The 18,891-nt window shown below is 37.1% G+C and overlaps 2 protein-coding genes across 2 annotated transcripts in view; one reads left to right on the plus strand and one right to left on the minus strand.

The window, feature by feature from the left end:
• The window catches only part of LOC110442272 (serine/threonine-protein phosphatase 2A 65 kDa regulatory subunit A alpha isoform-like), a 31,101-nt gene extending 14,224 nt beyond the window's left edge, over positions 1-16,877 (minus strand). Inside the window, exons 1-14 of the mRNA XM_021485789.1 lie at positions 16,768-16,877; positions 13,566-13,656; positions 11,261-11,361; positions 10,564-10,705; positions 10,253-10,343; positions 8,803-8,950; positions 8,333-8,488; positions 6,065-6,179; positions 5,421-5,577; positions 4,583-4,682; positions 4,175-4,297; positions 3,372-3,432; positions 2,175-2,329; positions 484-626 (exon numbers count right to left, since the gene is read on the minus strand). Coding sequence (XP_021341464.1) covers positions 484-626; positions 2,175-2,329; positions 3,372-3,432; positions 4,175-4,297; positions 4,583-4,682; positions 5,421-5,577; positions 6,065-6,179; positions 8,333-8,488; positions 8,803-8,950; positions 10,253-10,343; positions 10,564-10,705; positions 11,261-11,361; positions 13,566-13,656; positions 16,768-16,860 — 1,676 coding nt within the window. The 5' untranslated portion in view covers positions 16,861-16,877. The remainder of the gene's footprint in view (positions 1-483; positions 627-2,174; positions 2,330-3,371; positions 3,433-4,174; positions 4,298-4,582; positions 4,683-5,420; positions 5,578-6,064; positions 6,180-8,332; positions 8,489-8,802; positions 8,951-10,252; positions 10,344-10,563; positions 10,706-11,260; positions 11,362-13,565; positions 13,657-16,767) is intronic.
• Positions 16,878-17,137: 260 nt separating this feature from the next.
• LOC110442269 (proprotein convertase subtilisin/kexin type 7-like) overlaps positions 17,138-18,891 on the plus strand; it is a 36,689-nt gene continuing 34,935 nt past the window's right edge. Inside the window, exons 1-2 of the mRNA XM_021485786.1 lie at positions 17,138-17,184; positions 18,121-18,686. Of these exons, the coding sequence (XP_021341461.1) occupies positions 18,132-18,686 (555 nt within the window). The 5' untranslated portion in view covers positions 17,138-17,184; positions 18,121-18,131. The remainder of the gene's footprint in view (positions 17,185-18,120; positions 18,687-18,891) is intronic.

An 18,891-nucleotide genomic window follows, 5' to 3' on the forward strand; every position in this document is an offset into this window, starting at 1 on the left:
ACCACATGAGTGCTCTCTGGCTACTCCGGTTTCCTCCCACATAAAGATAACCTGCCCCACCACATGAGTGCTCTCTGGCTACTCCGGTTTCCTCCCACATAAAGATAACCTGCCCCACCACATGAGTGCTCTCTGGCTACTCCGGTTTCCTCCCACATAAAGATAACCTGCCCCACCACATGAGTGCTCTCTGGCTACTCCGGTTTCCTCCCACATAAAGATAACCTGCCCCACCACATGAGTGCTCTCTGGCTACTCCGGTTTCCTCCCACATAAACATAACCTGCCCCACCACATGAGTGCTCTCTGGCTACTCCGGTTTCCTCCCACATAAAGATAACCTGCCACACCACATGAGTGCTCTCTGGCTACTCCGGTTTCCTCCCACATACAGATAACCTGCCCGCCAGCTTCCTTACTAGTAAACATCTTGTTTCATTATTGTTGTAAAATAAAGAAATTTCATTTAAATCATCCACTTACGTTTGGTCAAAATGAGGCCCCAGCTTCTGAAGACTTTTGGCGACGTTGAATCTTACATTGGCAACCGAATCAGCCGCAAGACTGGTGATGGTTGGCAAAAGCGTCTTGTTGGTGATTTCTGACCCAAGGGCCTCTGATAATAACTGCAAATAGCACACAACAATACTGTGAGGTCAGTTGTAAAGACTTTGATATCTAGTCACCTTGTTGGTGATTTCTGACCCAAGGGCCTCTGATAATAACTGCAAATAAATAGCACACAAAAATACTGTGAGGTCAGTGGTAAAGACTTTGCTATGACATATTCCAGGGGTGTAGAGAGCAAAAGTGAGTGTAACCCCTGGATATCGTGGATGAAGTGAGCATAACCCCTGGATATCGAGGATGAAGTGAGTGTAACCCCTGGATATCGAGGATGAAGTGAGTGTAACCCCTGGATATCGAAGATGAAGTGAGTGTAACCCCTGGATATCGAGGATGAAGTGAGTGTAACCCCTGGATATCGAGGATGAAGTGAGTGTAACCCCTGGATATCGAGGATGAAGTGAGTGTAACCCCTGGATATCGAGGATGAAGTGAGTGTAACCCCTGGATATCGAGGATGAAGTGAGTGTAACCCCTGGATATCGAGGATGAAGTGAGTGTAACCCCTGGATATCGAGGATGAAGTGAGTGTAACCCCTGGATATCGAGGATGAAGTGAGTGTAACCCCTGGATATCGAGGATGAAGTGAGTGTAACCCCTGGATATCGAGGATGAAGTGAGTGTAACCCCTGGATATCGAAGATGAAGTGAGTGTAACCCCTGGATATCGAGGATGAAGTGAGTGTAACCCCTGGATATCGAGGATGAAGTGAGTGTAACCCCTGGATATCGAAGATGAAGTGAGTGTAACCCCTGGATATCGAGGATGAAGTGAGTGTAACCCCTGGATATCGAGGATGAAGTGAGTGTAACCCCTGGATAACGAAGATGAAGTGAGTGTAACCCCTGGATATCGAGGATGAAGTGTGTGTAACCCCTGGATATCGAGGATGAAGTGAGTGTAACCCCTGGATATAGAAGATGAAGTGAGTGTAACCCCTGGATATCGAAGATGAAGTGAGTGTAACCCCTGGATATCGAAAATGAAGTGAGTGTAACCCCTGGATATCGAGGATGAAGTGAGCATAACCCCTGGATATCGAGGATGAATTGAGTGTAACCCCTGCATATCGAGGATGAAGGGAGCATAACCCCTGGATATCGAGGATGGAGGGAGTGTAACCCCTGGATATCGGGGATGAAGTGAGTGTAACCCCTTGATATCGAGGATGAAGTGAGCATGACCCCTGGATATCGAGGATGGAGGGAGTGTAACCCCTGGATATCGTGGATGAAGTGAGCATAACCCCTGGATAGCGAGGATGAAGTGAGTGTAACCCCTGGATATCGAGGATGAAGTGAGCATAACCCCTGGATATCGAGGATGGAGTGAGTGTAACCCCTGGATATCGAGGATGAAGTGAGTGTAACCCCTGCATATCGAGGATGCAAGAAAGTTAGTTTGAGAACATAATCCATGCTTGAGCATGAGAACGGTTTCCTGGCCTCTATGCATTTTTTCCACTGGATCCAGGGCAGGAAAGTCTTTGAATTTTCCCTATACTTGTTATCTGCCATTAACTTACATGAAATCGTGGCTACTTACATTGATACAAAATAAACAGGTGAGTCTGTGTAGGTAGTTTTGATCGCGGGCCATGGAGTTCACTTTGGGTATAACAGTCTGAGAGGCCCAGTCTGATCCAAACTTCTCCACCAGCTTCTTAAGGTTCAGGGTCGCTGCTTCACGGATAGCAAACACTGTGGCGAGGTAAACAAGAGAATTTTAATGACAGATATGAATTGAAGGGCAATAACTCTCTTTAATAATAGGCATTGGGCCTGAATCGCTCACCTGGTATTAATCTCATACTTGTAATCTTAAAAGTGGACTAAAACAGCTACAGGCAAAATATCAGTGTTTGATTCAAAAGAATCTATTAAATATATGACACATGTGACCTTGAAAGTCGAAGAAGGACATTAAGTTGAACTGACTTTATAGCCTTTCAACCCAGCATGCTTCTGGCCAATTATTATTACTCTGGACCTCTATGTTTTTCAGAAGTTGTTTAAAGATTTCAACATTTTTGACCCCTGTGACATTGAAAATGGATGAAGGTCATTCATTTGAACAAACTTGGTAACCCCTAATCCAAGCATGCTACTGGCCAAACATCTCCAACCTAAACCTTTTTGTTACTTAGAAGAAGGACGATGGACGGATGACGGAGCAACACCATGGCATAAGCTCACGTGAGCTAAAAATGACCCAATAAAACCAAGTATCGAACTTATAGAAGATTGTATAGCATTTAACTCTCTTACCAAGTTTCAAATTAATTGGTTCATAATTACTTAAGATATTGAGCAGACACTGGAAGTTTACGGAAGGACGGAGGGTATACCAAAATATGACACATCTAGACGGGCATTTAAAACAAATTTCTGAACATGAACTTTTGATTTCCATTTCTTTAATGCATAATATCTTAAGTTGTGGTGATAAACATCAGGTGAGTAAGATTAAAGCCTTTCTCTACTAGGGAAGTGAAACCCACACCTACCAACATATCAGGGTTCAAATACTTTAGACCCCATGGCTGACTGGATCTCTTCAATTGGTGGTCTATTAAAAGTTCATTACCATTTATTATATTTTACTTGCGATGGAAAACGGTTTTATTTTAACATATCTTCTCTGTCCAAGGGACATAAAAAGATCTGGTTTTAATAATAGAAAGCAAATGGGAAAACACATCAAACATCCATCACTTTAATTCACTCTTGCAGTAAAACTTACCATGGTCAGCAAGCCAGGTCATACACAGGGAATTCAATTTTTCATCGAAGAATTCAACACCCTAAAAAAAAGATGACAAAAATTACAACTGGTAAGAAAAAAAATAATGAAGTAAAACTATGACAGAGAATATACTATACCAAGATCAGCTTTACTGAAGCTTTTCACCTTTCTGCCTGTCATAAGACATAACAGCATACTACTACATGCCTAGATTAATTATTTACACGGTGACCAGAAAATAGGAAACAAATATGGATTTAAAGGTAAATTGGACTATGTCCATCAGCTAACATTTCCCTGTAATGCTAGGTTAATATTTCTTGGGTGGGGTTGGGGGTAATATTTCCAAATATCAGTACTAAAGAGTGAATGTTTTGTAGGGCAAACCTTTCCCTATGTACAGTACTGCAGCCTACTAAATTAATATTTCAGGGTTTATTTTCTTATATATTTTTGCTGTCTATCAAGCTTGAATAAGTATGCATTATGCAAACTCTACAAGTATGTTACCAATCTGACAGAATGATTACTACGGCTGCAACGATATCGTACCTCATGGTACCATACATATCACGGTATCATGTTTTCGATTCTTGTACCAGACAGACCGTAGCCCATTGCCTGTAGGACGGTGGATCTCCGTGCCGGATAATTGAGTTGGTTTACCAACATTTTTATTCCAATTTTTTGATACGTAAGATAGTATCACAGTACAATATATCGCTGCAGCCTTAATGATTAATATAAACTTTTTACTTGAAGGGACTTGTACCCAGTGCCTTTTAGCTGGTGTCACTTACCAATTGTCCAGCTAGGAGTGGCATGTACTCTATAATGGCCAACCTCACTCTCCACTTAGTGTCCTCAGCCAACTCAACAATGGCGGGCAGAAGGCTCTGTGACAACTGCTTGATTCCAATAACCTATAGGTACAGAAAAGCAAAAGTGACTTAAAATAATTTCAATCTTTTTAAAAGAACGATGTATATTTAAAATTAATTAAACTTTAATTATTTCTAAAAAAAATGAAAAGAAAAGAAAAACCTGGAGGGTACACCAATGAGCTTTGGATGTTAAACATAGAATGTCACACAATGTACATCATAGCTTTCGTATGTAACCTTGAGCTGTAAGGCAACAATGGGAACTCTGTGGCTTCCAGACAGTAATTCACACACTATAATTTAGCCGACAATGACATGACATACCTCATTTACACAGTCCAGATTTGAGATGATGTTCAGTCGGACCTCCGGGCATTCATCCTTCAGTTGTGTTAGGAACAGGGGCAGTAGGTGTTCTATTGTGCTGTAAGTATACCACATCGATTTATTAGAGATTTATTACGGATACTGATAGCTTGTATTGGGCTAGTACAACATTATACCCATTATAAACAACATAAACATATCTAATAGAACCACTTCATGTCATATCTAAAATACAGTAGGCATTTGTATGTAATTGTTTCACTTAAGAGATCAATAAGACATGATGACTTTACCCCCCTTAATGGATTATTTTCAGTATCTGACCTTGACCATTCAGTTTCTAAGAAAATCTCAGAAAACAAAAGTGTGGATGGACAGACGGACACTGATAACTACCAGGTCACTGACATCTGTGACGCGGGGGCCCTAACTAACTATTAATCATGTGACCTGTATAAAATATTTTGCATAAAAACAATTAAATCTACACTCTACCAACCCTAAACCTTCAAGAGCTTAAGTGGAAACACAACAAATACTTTGCTTGGCCTAAGTGAACATTGATATCACATTTATGTCATGAGAAAGTTGATTAGGCCAAAAAAAGGTGTTTCCCTGTTTGTGCTTGCATAAATTAGGGTTAGTTGTTAGTCAAATTAAAAAAAGAGTTTTTACTAATACTTTTAGAGCAGATTATGAGAAGATCTGACTTGGTACCAGCTTATCACTTAATGCCAATAAAAACTTTAGGGTAGACACAAAAATCTAGGGTCTGTAGGGAAACAGAAACCCACATGATTTGTTTGTCCTACACTAGATAGGGATTAACACTTACTTGTCCTTTCCAAGGATAGGAGACAGACCCATGATGACGGAGGCTAGGGCGGACTTGACATGCTGATTAGCGTCAGATACCAGGTCCTTCACACAGGGTAGGATACTGTTCATAATAACCTGTTCTCGTACATCCTCCGACAGGTTCTGACAGAAATCTGTAACATCATGTACCATCAATATCAACTCTCCTTTCTGCATTGACTCATACTTCTCATATTTCTGTCTAGTCCAAACAATTTTGTTCAGCATATTTTTTAAGCCAATAATCATCCTTCATCGGTTCTAATCAAATTCTAAGATTGATGTGAAATACATTTTATAAGTAGTGAAAAAACAAATTTGCTTCAACAATGGGGAATTATTTATTAAGGGTGGCTTATGTGTACCACGGTTATATTTGGTACCTCAATAATTTCAGAGAAGTCAAACTGGCCACAGACATTTGTTTACTTACAGGAAACACTTACAGTAATGTAGAATGTCGAAAGATACCTGCTCAAACATAAAATTCTTCATGTTGAATTTTAATTTGTAACCTTTTCATGTGACTTGAGTTTCTAGTTATAACGTAAACTTTAGATCTTAATACATAGATTGTTAATCAACCACTTATAATAGACGTTGTAATGTATTCGTACTGACCTTTGACCTTGTGAGCAGCAGCTGCTCTGACCTCTGCCTCACAGTCCTTCAATAGTCCCTGGAAGGCCTGCACCAGGTCATTCTTTGTAATCTCTGGTCCTACTGCCTTTTGTAGCTGAAAGTGTTAGAATGGTAAAATTAACACCAACAAGACAAATTGTTGTTACAAAGTAAGATGTTTATATTAAAATTAATGTTTTCTATTTATATAGATAATCTACAAGATCAATTGCTAATAACTAATTATATAAATTATTAATCAAAGAGACATTATTTTCATTTCTGTTGTTAATATTCAATGGTTCCGCAAAGACAATATATTTATAATATATTTGATTAAATTAAAAAAACATGTAACAATTTTTTTCATTTTCTCATGCTAAAACAAAAACTTTGCTTTAATAAAAGTGATGTAGTAAAAGGGATTTTAAGATTGTTTTTATAGCATGATCAAGAATATCATACTTTCTGCTGGTGAACAACTAATATCCTTACCACAGAATATCATACTTTCTGCTGGTGAACAACCTTTATCCTTACCACAGAATATCATACCTTCTGCTGGTCACGAACTAATATCCTTACCACACAATATCATACTTTCTGCTGGTGAACAACCTATATCCTAACCACAGAATATCATACTTTCTGCTGGTCAATAACTTATATCCTTACATCAGAATATCATACTTTTACTGGTTAATATCTAATATCCTTACCACAGAATATCATACTTTCTGCTGGTCAATAACTAATATTTCTGGTATACTACCACAGAATATCATACTTTCTGTTAGTTAATAACTAACATCCTTACCACAGAATGTCATACTTCCTGCTAGTGAACAACTAATATCCCTACCACAGAATATCATACTTTCTGCTGTTGAACAACTAATATCCTTACCACAGAATGTCATACTTTCTGCTGGTCAATAACTAATATCCTTACCATAGAATATCATACTTTCTGCTGGTTAATAACTACTATCCTTACTACAGAATATCATAACTAATATCCTTACCACAGAATATCATACTTTCTGCTGGTCAATAACTAATATCCTTACCATAGAATATCATACTTTCTGCTGGTTAATAACTACTATCCTTACTACAGAATATCATAACTAATATCCTTACCACAGAATATCATACTTTCTGCTGGTCACTAACTAATATCCCTACCACAGAATATCATACTTTCTGCTGGTCAATAACTAATATCCCTACCACAGAATATCATACTTTCTGCTAGTGAACTACTAACATCCCTACCACAGAATATCATACTTTCTGCTGGTCAATAACTACTATCCTTACTACAGAATGTCAAACTTTCTGCTGGTGAACAACTAATATCCTTACCACAGAATATCATACTTTCTGTTAGTTAATAACTAATATCCCTACCACAGAATATCATACTTTCTGCTGTTGAACAACTAATATCCTTACCACAGAATGTCATACTTTCTGCTGGTGAACAACTAACATCCTTACCACAGAATATCATACTTTCTGTTAGTTAATAACTAATATCCCTACCACAGAATATCATAACTAATATCCCTACCACAGAATGTCATACTTTCTGCTGTTGAACAACTAATATCCTTACCACAGAATCCCATACTTTCTGCTGGTGAACAACTAACATCCTTACCACAGAATATCACACTTTCTGCTGGTCAATAACTAATATCCTACCACAGAATATCATACTTTCTGCTGGTGAACAACTAATATCCCTACCACAGAATATCATAACTAATATCCCTACCACAGAATGTGATACTTTCTGCTGTTGAACAACTAATATCCTTACCACAGAATGTCATACTTTCTGCTGGTGAACAACTAATATCCCTACCACAGAATATCATACTTACTGTTAGTTAATAACTAATATCCCTACCACAGAATATCATACTTTCTGCTGGTCAATAACTAATATCCTTACCACAGACTATCATACATTCTGCTGGTCAATAACTAATATCCTTACCACAGAATATCATACTTTCTGCTGGTTAATAACTAATAATCCTTACCACAGAATGTCATACTTTCTGCTGGTGAACAACTAATATCCCTACCACAGAATATCATACTTTCTGCTGGTTAATAACTAACATCCTTACCACAGAATATCATACTTCCTGCTGGTGAACAACTAACATCCTTACCACAGAATATCATACTTCCTGCTGGTGAACTGCTGTGTAATACATAGCAACAACAGTTAATTCAATGACTGCAACTTACTTCAATGAATTTATCTGCGACCATGTAGCGTACTCGCCAGGACTTATCCTCCGCTGCTAATCGTAAAGTTGGCATCACAAACTGATCGGTGTCCTCTGAAGGTAGCAGGGAGGCAATGCTGACACAGGCTTCTACAGCTAACAGTCTCACAGAGTCCTGTCACAAACAGACGTTATCGCAATCAATTTATTTTACACTTATCACCTAGTTTATGTCATTTCCAGGGATTATTATTATTTCAGACAAGGCTTAAAATTTAATTGAACGATTCAACCATACAAAGATTAATCTGTCTTTTTCTATTAAGTCAGCATTTCATTGCCTAAAACAATCAAACCGATTGAAAATACCTTGTCCATTAAATAAGCCTAAATCTTTAGAAAATCATTATGAAATAATTTCATGTCATCTTACCAACTTGGTGTGTTTCAGTCTTACCAGGTTTTTAGACACATCAAGTATACTTTTACCTGTTCATCCTGAGACAATATTGTAAACATAGGTATAAGGTCAGATTTCAGTTTTTCGGTCTCCACAGCTTTGGCAAATTCTCCAAGTTTTCCCGCTCCAGCCCGACGAACCATTGGGGTGTCATCTCCCGCCAAATTTCTAAATTGCCTGCAAAAGATAAACAGTTCATTATTTTCCCAAAGAGCTAACAATCATTATCATTCCTAATTTATGTTTATGAAGAGTACTTAACAAACACCATGTAGTAGTCACTAACAGCAGATTGAAAGTGGTCAGCACCAATACAGAAACCTAGATTCAGGAGTTGCTTCCCTTCTCTTATGAAATGAAAATGAGTGTAAGATCCTTTTTATCACATAATCAAGATTTGTGGCATTTATTTGTGTAAAACGATAATTTTCATGCAACCTTGATATGTAAAAAGCCACCATTTTGACTCCAGTGCGTATATCTGTGATGTCATACATGTACTTGTCCTAGGCATAATGTCACAAATGAAACTTACAACCAATCAGGCTGATAGGTCATATAACATGAGTTAGTTCGCAAAACAATATGACATGGGTTTATTCTCTGGATAACACAGTGCATTATGTGATAAATTAAATCATCAAAACGTTTCTTCTTAAACATGTTGGTAAAATTCCAAATTAATAACTTATTATTATTCAGGCATGTTTTGTCCTTTAGACAATGGATATTACACACAAGCTAGTGTGGGTGCTACAGGTGTGTGTCTTCCTTTAGACAATGAATATTACACATGAGCTAGTGTGGGTGCTATAGGTGTACATGTGTGTGAGAGGGAGACTTACATATCGGATCTTAAATGAGTTTTCATTTCATGAGATTTTATGAAACGAGTCTTAGGAGTTTCTATTTTTGCGAGTCTTAAAACTTCGAAACGAGTTTCATAAAAGCTCATATGAGATGAAAACAAATTTAAGATACTTTTTATCAAATAACTCAGAAAACTTTCATATTGACAGGTTTTAAAGCCAAAATGTAGAGGGCTTAATCACATTTATGACGTCATGTCATTGTCCATATCATGACGTCACAATCTATTTCTGACTGGCACAGCCAATGAAAAACGCTCCTTGGTATATTACACAGGCGAATTCACTGGATAACAGGCCGACTATGTGATAAAACATTCTATATATCTAATCACTACTGGAATAGTAGACTACTATAGGCTTAGCCTGTTGTAAGACTCTTTTTTAGATAATGTACTTGAATTTGATTTAATATTTACAGCTTACATGTTTGTATTATATATGTATTATCAATAAAATACTTTTGAATTGAACCCTTAGCCCTTACACCACTGTAGACCATAATGGACTCATCCAGATCAATGCATGGTAGAGTCTACTAAAGTTACATAGGGGTGAAAGGGTTAATATAAACATTGAACAACACTGCTCACTGTAAGATACTACTTACTGTCGGAGTTCGTCTTTGATGGTAGTTGACACTCGGGGATAACAGACTGCAAACAGTCCACATGCTGACGTGCGAGAGGTAAACCAGTCACCTGAAATATGTCATTCTGGGTCAATTTCTGGATTTTCTTTTCTTTTCCATTAAAAACATTATTTTTTTTTATCAACAATCCTTTAAGACAGAGTAGCATCCAATAAAAAAATGAAGATACACAGTCAGTTGTCTGGAGTCTGCTTCAGCCTACTTAAATAAAAATATATCTGAATTGTGTATACCCTAGAAAAGACATGTAAAAATGTAATGAAGCTCACCTCCAGACAATCTCTTCACAAGTGGGACAAAGTGATTTTCCAGATCTGCCTGCGAGTGTTGAGCAGCGATGGTACGCAGGGAGTCAACAGCCTTGTCGCGGACTACAGTCTCTTCCACTGTGGCCAGGCTCTCCAGAGGAGGCTAAAATAGTCAAATATTACCTTGAGCTATTCAGTAAATAATTTACATTCTTTTATGAAATGCATTTAAACCTGAAAATATACCAACGATTCCAGAATTTAGAGATCTTATGATGTCTTTGTTTTGGTACATTTAAAGTAAACACAGGTCAATTTGTCGGATAAACTTTGCTCGTTTACAGGACCAAATGTCTTGTAATTTGTTTTAAGTCGAGTATACACAATGCATGATTTAATTATTCTTACATTAGAATCACATCACAAGTGTAAGTAAAATAGGAGCACACTTTGTAATTTATATAAATCGTTTAGAATTCCTATATTAAACCAAAAATTAAATCATCTGGCTTGGGCATTTTCAATTGCAAGCACACTGATCATGAGAGCTCAGGGTGAAACTTACCAGATTGCAGTGGACAAACTCTGGTCCTCCAACAAGAGGGGTAAAACTTACCAGAAGGCAGTGGACAAACTCTGGTCCTCCAACAAGAGGGGTAAAACTTACCAGAAGGCAGTGGACAAACTCTGGTCCTCCAACAAGAGGGGTAAAACTTACCAGAAGGCAGTGGACAAACTCTGGTCCTCCAACAAGAGGGGTAAAATTTCCAAGTTGTTCGGCCAAAGCCAATAGCACTTCATCCTCATCATAGATTGTGTCTACAAAAGATAATTAGTTAAGTTCAAATACAGGAACAAACATGGCTGCTAACATTTTCATGCTCAAAACTTGAAAATTAAGTAGTTAAATCTTTGATTTCTGTAACTTTTCGTTTTCTACCCCAGTTATCACAAGTTCTCTTCTGAGAAAGTTTGGGTCAATATTTTACTCAATTCTGGGATTTCAGTTTTTCTGTTTTTAAAACAAAATTTGATGGGAAAAAAACCCAATACATATTTTGAATAAATACAAGTTATCATTAATAATATTATGTTTAAATAGTTACTTTTATTTACCAAACTTCTTTTGATGAACATTAAAACCAAGGAAATAAATAAGTGTTTCTTATGTCTGAAATATCATCAATATTATTGTTTTAAATATTCTAAAAAAATACAATTTATAGAAAGGTGTATGAGTTTTGTACATTGAATAATAGATATGACATTTGTTACATTTATCTCTTATCTTTACATTTGTATCCCTTACTTAATCCCCATTAAAAATAATTTAAAGAAGAAATATTTAAAAGCTGTTTGTGCTATAGGGGGAAACATTTACATGAAAAAGTTTATATCATAGTTCTTATTATTGTAAGAGAAAATGTTTTAATAAAATGTAGTGTTTTTATTTCCTCCAAAACTGTATTAAATACTGCTGTCAGTAAATGTGATCAAAGATTAAAACAGCATTTTTATTCTTTATTAAAAACAACAAATCCGGATTTTCATTCCGTTTTCCGATTTGTATTTTACACAATCCAAGATGGCGACCATCACTAACTCAGTAACTGAATACAAACGTATTTCAGCGTTGTCAAATGCAATCATATGTGAGTAAATTAATTTATAATAGATGTAATAAGTGTTTGTTTTGTTAATCCAACAGTAGGTACCTCAATTAATCACCTATTGACCATGCTAAAAGGATCTGGTGGTAATTGCTTTAGGCTCCAGTGAGCATGCTTGCCGAACACCTGTGGGCTTATCGTCCGGCCCCTCCCCACTAATTACAGGCCCCCTGTGGCAATACGCCTATCGTGCAACTGACCAGTGGGGTCATTGCTGGACTTGGGTCAGCCGTGTGATTTAATCGTGTCAATTTCTTGTGTAAAAAGACCACCTTCAGTACAAATAACAAGGTGATACGGTTCACAGTCTAAGGTGATACCAGTGTTCCCGATCACGATGAATCCTGCGTGATTCACGCGTAGTAAACACCTTTGCACGCGTAAATTCATCATACTAAGCGTGAGTGTACGCACAATAATTTTGTACAATGTTATGTCATTTTTGTAGCATGTTTGTATTTTAAATGATGATATTCAGAAAACTGAAATCGACTGTCAGAATTTCCTGCGAATGACGGAAGTCCGGTAGTAAACAATGCAAGCAGCGCACCAAGCGGCGAATTTATAATTACTACGGGAGGTAATGAGTCCGCACTGTCCTACAATAATACCTGAGTGTGTAGCCGGACTATCAGTATTCTCGGGCCTGATTATCACTATAGTATACTGCGTAATTGATCATGAATGACGAAAAAAACAGCAGAAGCTATTTGGATTTCTGTCCTCAGCTAAAGACGACAACTTTCAGTTCATATTCTTACATAATGACTGTCTGTGCCCAGTGTGGGTAAGTTACATGATCTCTGTTTCAGTAATACGCACCATTTTTTAAAAACGTAATCAAAACACTGACATTTGAGTTTGAGTTACGTTTTCTTGTGCAATTTGAACTTAAAAACTGAATCATCTGTAGAAATAAACTGGTGCATGGCTAAGAATACATCATTGTTATAACTGGTTTTTTGGCACATTTATTGAAGGATAAGTATTTTTTCCAAAAGTGATCCGATTTGGGTACTGCCTCCTTACACAATTTTCATTCTGTTACAGACTAATTCTTGGTGTTTTTATTCTATGTCAGGCTGGAAATATTATGAAATATATAAAAACCTGTATAAATGACATAGCTACAATTAGTTAACAATTTTGTGATGATATTACATACCCATTGGGATTTAGATAAGGTGTACCCCCAATATATGCAGCCATACCCCCATTTTGAGAGGTATGGGGGTACAAAAAAAAAAACAATTACAAAAGTGATACGGGTCAATAAAGCTGATACGGAGCCGTATCAGCTAAATGGCCAGGGGAGAACCCTGGATGCCATCGGAGATCTAGTGAAAAAGTTACCTGTAAGGAAGGGAATTAGCTCACTCCTGGTCCTTTCAACACCAAGGGCTAGGGCGATTGTTGATAATTTCTTGATGCTGTTCAGACGCAACTGCAATATAACGAAACATCTTGTGTTAAATTTCAGATGGTGAGGGGGTCGGATAGAGTTTAACAGTGACTACAGTAAACATCCAGTGAATTAGGCAGGAAGTTTGAACACTTATTATATAATAACAAGAGTACCGCGGGGCGGAACAATATACGCCCGTCGAATGCCATATAGTGTTATATACTTTCTTACATTGAAATAAGATCTGCATCATTCAAAGAGTGGTTAGCTGACATGCTATAACAAGAGGCCCAAGAGGGCCTGTATCGCTCACCTGAATATTTAAGCAGTCATAGCAAAATATTCTCATTAAATATTATATTGCACTAAAAATATTTCCCTCGCAAACTTTGTTGGCTCCATCTGTTGAAACTACCAGCAAAATATTATTATAAGATTCTATGCTTTTTGATTCTTCTTCAGAAGTTGCTTGACATATTTTTCCCTGTGATCTTGTAAGTAGGTCAATGTCATTTTCCTTCTCAAATTGGTTAGCTCTATTCCAAAAAGCTACCAGCCAAATCTTATGAATCCATTCCTTTTAGTTCTCAAGAACAAATCCATTAAAATGTTGTTGACCTCTGTGACCTCTAAAGTAGGTTGAGGTCATTTTCATTTGCAAACTTTGGTGAGCTCTATCCCGGGAAGTCACCAGCCAAATATTATAATTTTATGCCTTTTAATTCTTCAGAAGAAGCTGTTTGAACTGTTTGACATATTTGAACGCTGTGACCTTGAAAGTAGGTCAAGGTCATTTTCATTCGCAAACTTTGTTTGGCTCTTTCCCAGGAAGCCACCTGCCAAATATTAAGATTTTATAACTACCAGTTCTTCAGAAGAAGTCGTTTAAAGTGTTTGACATATCTGCCTCATGTGACCTTAAAAGAAGGTCAAGGTCATTTTCATTCTCAAACTTTGTTCGGCTCTTTCCTAGGAAGCTACAAGCCAAATATAGAGATTATATACCTTTCAGTTCTTCAGAAGAAGTCGTTTGAAGTGTCTGACACATTTGACTCCTGTGACCTTGAAAGAAGGTCAAGGTCATTTTCATTCTCAAACTTTGTCGGGCTCTATCCAAGGAAGCCATCAATCAAAAATAAAGATTCTATACCTTTCAGTTCTTCAGAAGAAGTCATTTGAAGCTTTTGACATATATGACCCCTGTGACCTTGAAGGTAGGTCAAGGTCATTTTCATTCTCAAACTTTGTTGGGCTCTATCTTAGGAAGGCTTCAGCCAAATAAGAAGATTCTATTCCTTTTAGTTCTTTAGAAGAAGTCGTTTGAAGTTTTTGACATATTTGACCCCTGTGACCTTGAAAACAGGTCAAGGTCATTTTCGTTCTCAACTTTGTAGGGCTCCTACCAATGAAGCTTTCAGCCAAATATCATGACTCTAGGCCTGTCCGTTCTTCAGAAGAAGTTGTTTAAAGAAAAAGTTGACGGACGAGGACGGACGGACGACACGCCATGGCATAAGCTCACTTGGCACTTCGTGCCAGGTGAGCTAAAAATGTAGGAGAAAATCTCCGGATAAAAAATCAAATACTGAAATGAACAAAGGGCAATAACTTTTGAAAAAAAAATCGAATCAAATTTCTTTTAAGGGAGACGTAACTTCATATCATGATTATAATGTATACGAAGTTTCAAAGAGATCGGTCGAAAAATGTAGGAGGAGATTGCCGGACAAACAAAAGTTTACGCCGGCCGGATAACGTCATACCATAATACTCCCGTCAAATTTGACGGGCGTATAAAAGTAATAATTCTGTGTCTAGTGATGGATCAAACCATTAATTTCTTGCTGTCTCACATTGTGCTCTAGTCTCGCTCTCATGTCTAGAGGGAGCAAAAACTGACATTGGGCCCTTTTGAACAAGGTTTCTGGTCGTTTCACCCTAATATAAATGTAAAATATTAAGCTCAGTTGACTAAATGTCTGTATATATGCTTCCCTAGAACTGTGAATCCCACTTCATTGCAAGTATGTTTACTTTCATATAAAAAACAGCATCGTTTTATTCTGAAACCCTGTTGTTTGCTGTAAAAAGCATCAATACCAACAAGGAAGATTGAAAGTATAAAGGTTGTAATGAACATTTTTAAAATTCAATATTAGCGAACATGCATAGCTGAAGTATATACGTGTGCATGAGTAAATCACACTTCCAATGTTCAAGCTAGAGGAAATTTCCTAAGTTTCCTTCAGCTCAATTGGTTAAACCACTAACTGGGAAGCTGGTTCGATCCCAATTTTAAGTAGAAGCAGGCTACTCTCTTTCCTGTTACAAATGGTGTCTGTGGTGACAGGAAGTAAGAACCTGGGTTGTGGTAGTTTTTTTGGGGGGCAAAAACATTTAAAAACAGGAGAGTACTGTGGCAGATTTTAATTGAATATAGGAATAGTCGCCTTTAAGCATTGTGCTAGAGGGAGATTTACTTAAGCTCAGTTGAGTAGTAGCGTGTCCGACTAGTAAGTCTGGGATTGCGGGTTTGATCCCCAAGTTGAACCACACAACTCTCTTTCCTATTCCCACAGGCAAATGCGTCAGGTCAGTAATCGGGGCGATATCATTATTACTGACCTGACGCATTTGCCTGTGCTATTCCACACTAATTTCCAATGGTCGGTTTTTCTAATATAAAATATTGATATATGTTAAAGAATTGCTATCATTATTAAATAGAATCAACAAATCCTGCTAATTTTCTAACATGCTAATCAACGTAAAATTAGGATGATAGAGAGATAAAACAACTTTATCTTAGTTTGTGTGATAACCGATTTATGATTCATTCAAACATGTCAAATGTAAGAGTTAAAAATAGGACAAGATGTCTGTTCTTAAAAATGTCTTGGGTGCATAGCTTTACAATTACCTATCGAATCATTTTATTAAGGACAAGTAACAATAAAAAGTGCATGAAAAAGGATGCAGTTCAGACTGTAATCAACAATAACAACATAAATAGCCATTTTTCTGAGCATGAGACGGCTTGTCAGACTTGTCATGACAACCTTCCATTTTGGTATAATTGAGATGTTTTCTAGCAATTTTTAGCTACCACGATTGATCTAGATAAAAGAAAACATGTTAATTTCAATTCACCTGAACATCTTCGTTCCTTAGCTCGTCGATTAATACAGCTATTGGATAAAGAGAGTCGTCGCCTGATTCTGCCTGTGCCATTTGAGACGCCATCTTGGATTTTGAACAGACACCTTGCGGGGGACTTTTTACTGGAAAATTATAATATAAGTTTTCTGCTATATTTTATAGGAAATCCTTTTGTTAAAACCGACTCCAGGGAAAGTTAAAGTGTAATTTGTTCATATTTCATGAAGAATTAAATTATTTTAAATTGTTCTTAGTCACATTCGTGTTTATTTCATGGGCATTTCCAACTGATTCAAGCGTCTGTATGTAATTGCTACCGGCAATAATCTCGAAGGCGGCGCTACGATCATTACTTCCGCCTTGAACAGAAAGTAAACTTCATTGGCTAAACAACAGCTGCGACATAAGGTAGACACGTTGTTATATTAGTTTCTTTCACATAAGTGCAATGGAAATCCACATTGAAGTTACTCTTTTATAACATTTACGCAACCGAGACACTGTTTAACATCGAATTTTAAAAGTCATTGAAAGATATATCTGTTTTTTTAAATATCAACAGCAGACGAATTTCTTGCGTCTTTATCAGTTTTATTTTTGTATTTTGCTTCATTAATAATTCACATTATAATGGCACGTTGTTTTATGGTATGCTTCTTCGGAAACATAAGTCTCGGTTAAATGGTGAACGGGGGTCAATCCGAAAAGAAATGTTGGGGCCATTTGAACCAGCTGTTTCAGTTATCCATATTTTGATAGACATTTTAATGACAAAATTGACCGAACACAAAGTTGAAGGGGCCTTGAAGTAACTTTATTAATAAGAAACGTTTGTCTTTATTGTTTATGATTAAAATTAAACTGTTGATTAAATTACATATTGTAATGTATTTTTTGTGTGTGATATTTAATGAAATCTTGTTAACCTCCTTCTTACATGAATACCTAAAACAGGGGATCCAGTCGTTCCGTACCACCGGCAATCCGTAACGGTCAACCCGCACCAAGATCCAACCAAGATCATAAGTTTTTCCGTACCAAGATTTCAGTTGATCCGCTTCAAGGTTTTTTTTAAGTACCACAGTATTATATCTGTACCATACATATTTCTCATAAATTTATGCCCAATCAGAGGCATAAATTACAACCGAATGCCTGTCAAAATCAACAAAATATGCGTTGTTTCTCGTAAAATTATTGATATGGGTGGTTAAGGGGAGGTAACTTGTTGTAACAGGACAACATAGTTTCAATCATTAGGGTATCTAAGGCATTGACTACTGTTACCGATGGCACAGAACGACTGGGATTCAAAAAACAGTAGTGCATAATTTTTTTTTCCAGAAAATGCAGATATGCACATGAAGTTTTTAAGACATGGAAGGAACAGGACGTTAATGCTAAAATGGATTCTGATTGCTGCTTTCACCAGTGACGTTTCACAATCTCTGGAATCTAAGGAAATTCCATTTCCAAGCCACACTGAGAACTTTGAAGACACTTTGATATGGGCCGTGAAAATTGGAGATTCTGCTTCTAACAAATATGGGTTACAAGACATTGAAGACATTCAGAGGGAAGATGATTTAAAACACTTGGCGTACTCAGTTGAAAGTGATTTGAATATACATAGCCTAGGGAAAATTGGAGAGATACCAAATATTTTCTTATTTGGATATAATGTGCTTGATGGTTCTGATGAATCTGTCAAAACCTGGACATTTGCTGACCTTCACAACTACCACAGAAAGGTTCTGGACGAGGAGTTCATACAGAAGGCTCAGGTCAATCTAGAAAAGAAATTTGATAGCCATGAGAACATTGTGTGGTACAGTCGTCAAAAAATAGTGTCCAGACAAAAGAGGAGAGCTACATTTGAAGACCCCCTCTATAAGGAACAATGGCATCTGGTAATTATCAGTTAGATTTTCAGTCATTTATAATTATTAACATTAACATTAGACCCATCAGCATTCGTATTGCTGCCATTTTCATTAGGCTGAGAACAACCCGGAGGTCATATTCACATTTCTGTGCTGCAAGGCTGGGATTATCCAACTTAATAGATGCATACATTTCTTAAGTAAAAATGATGATTGAGTGATGAATCGTGAC

Source organism: Mizuhopecten yessoensis, unplaced genomic scaffold (genome assembly GCF_002113885.1).
Source record: "Mizuhopecten yessoensis strain PY_sf001 unplaced genomic scaffold, ASM211388v2 scaffold716241, whole genome shotgun sequence".
In the NCBI taxonomy this organism is placed as follows: domain Eukaryota; kingdom Metazoa; phylum Mollusca; class Bivalvia; order Pectinida; family Pectinidae; genus Mizuhopecten; species Mizuhopecten yessoensis.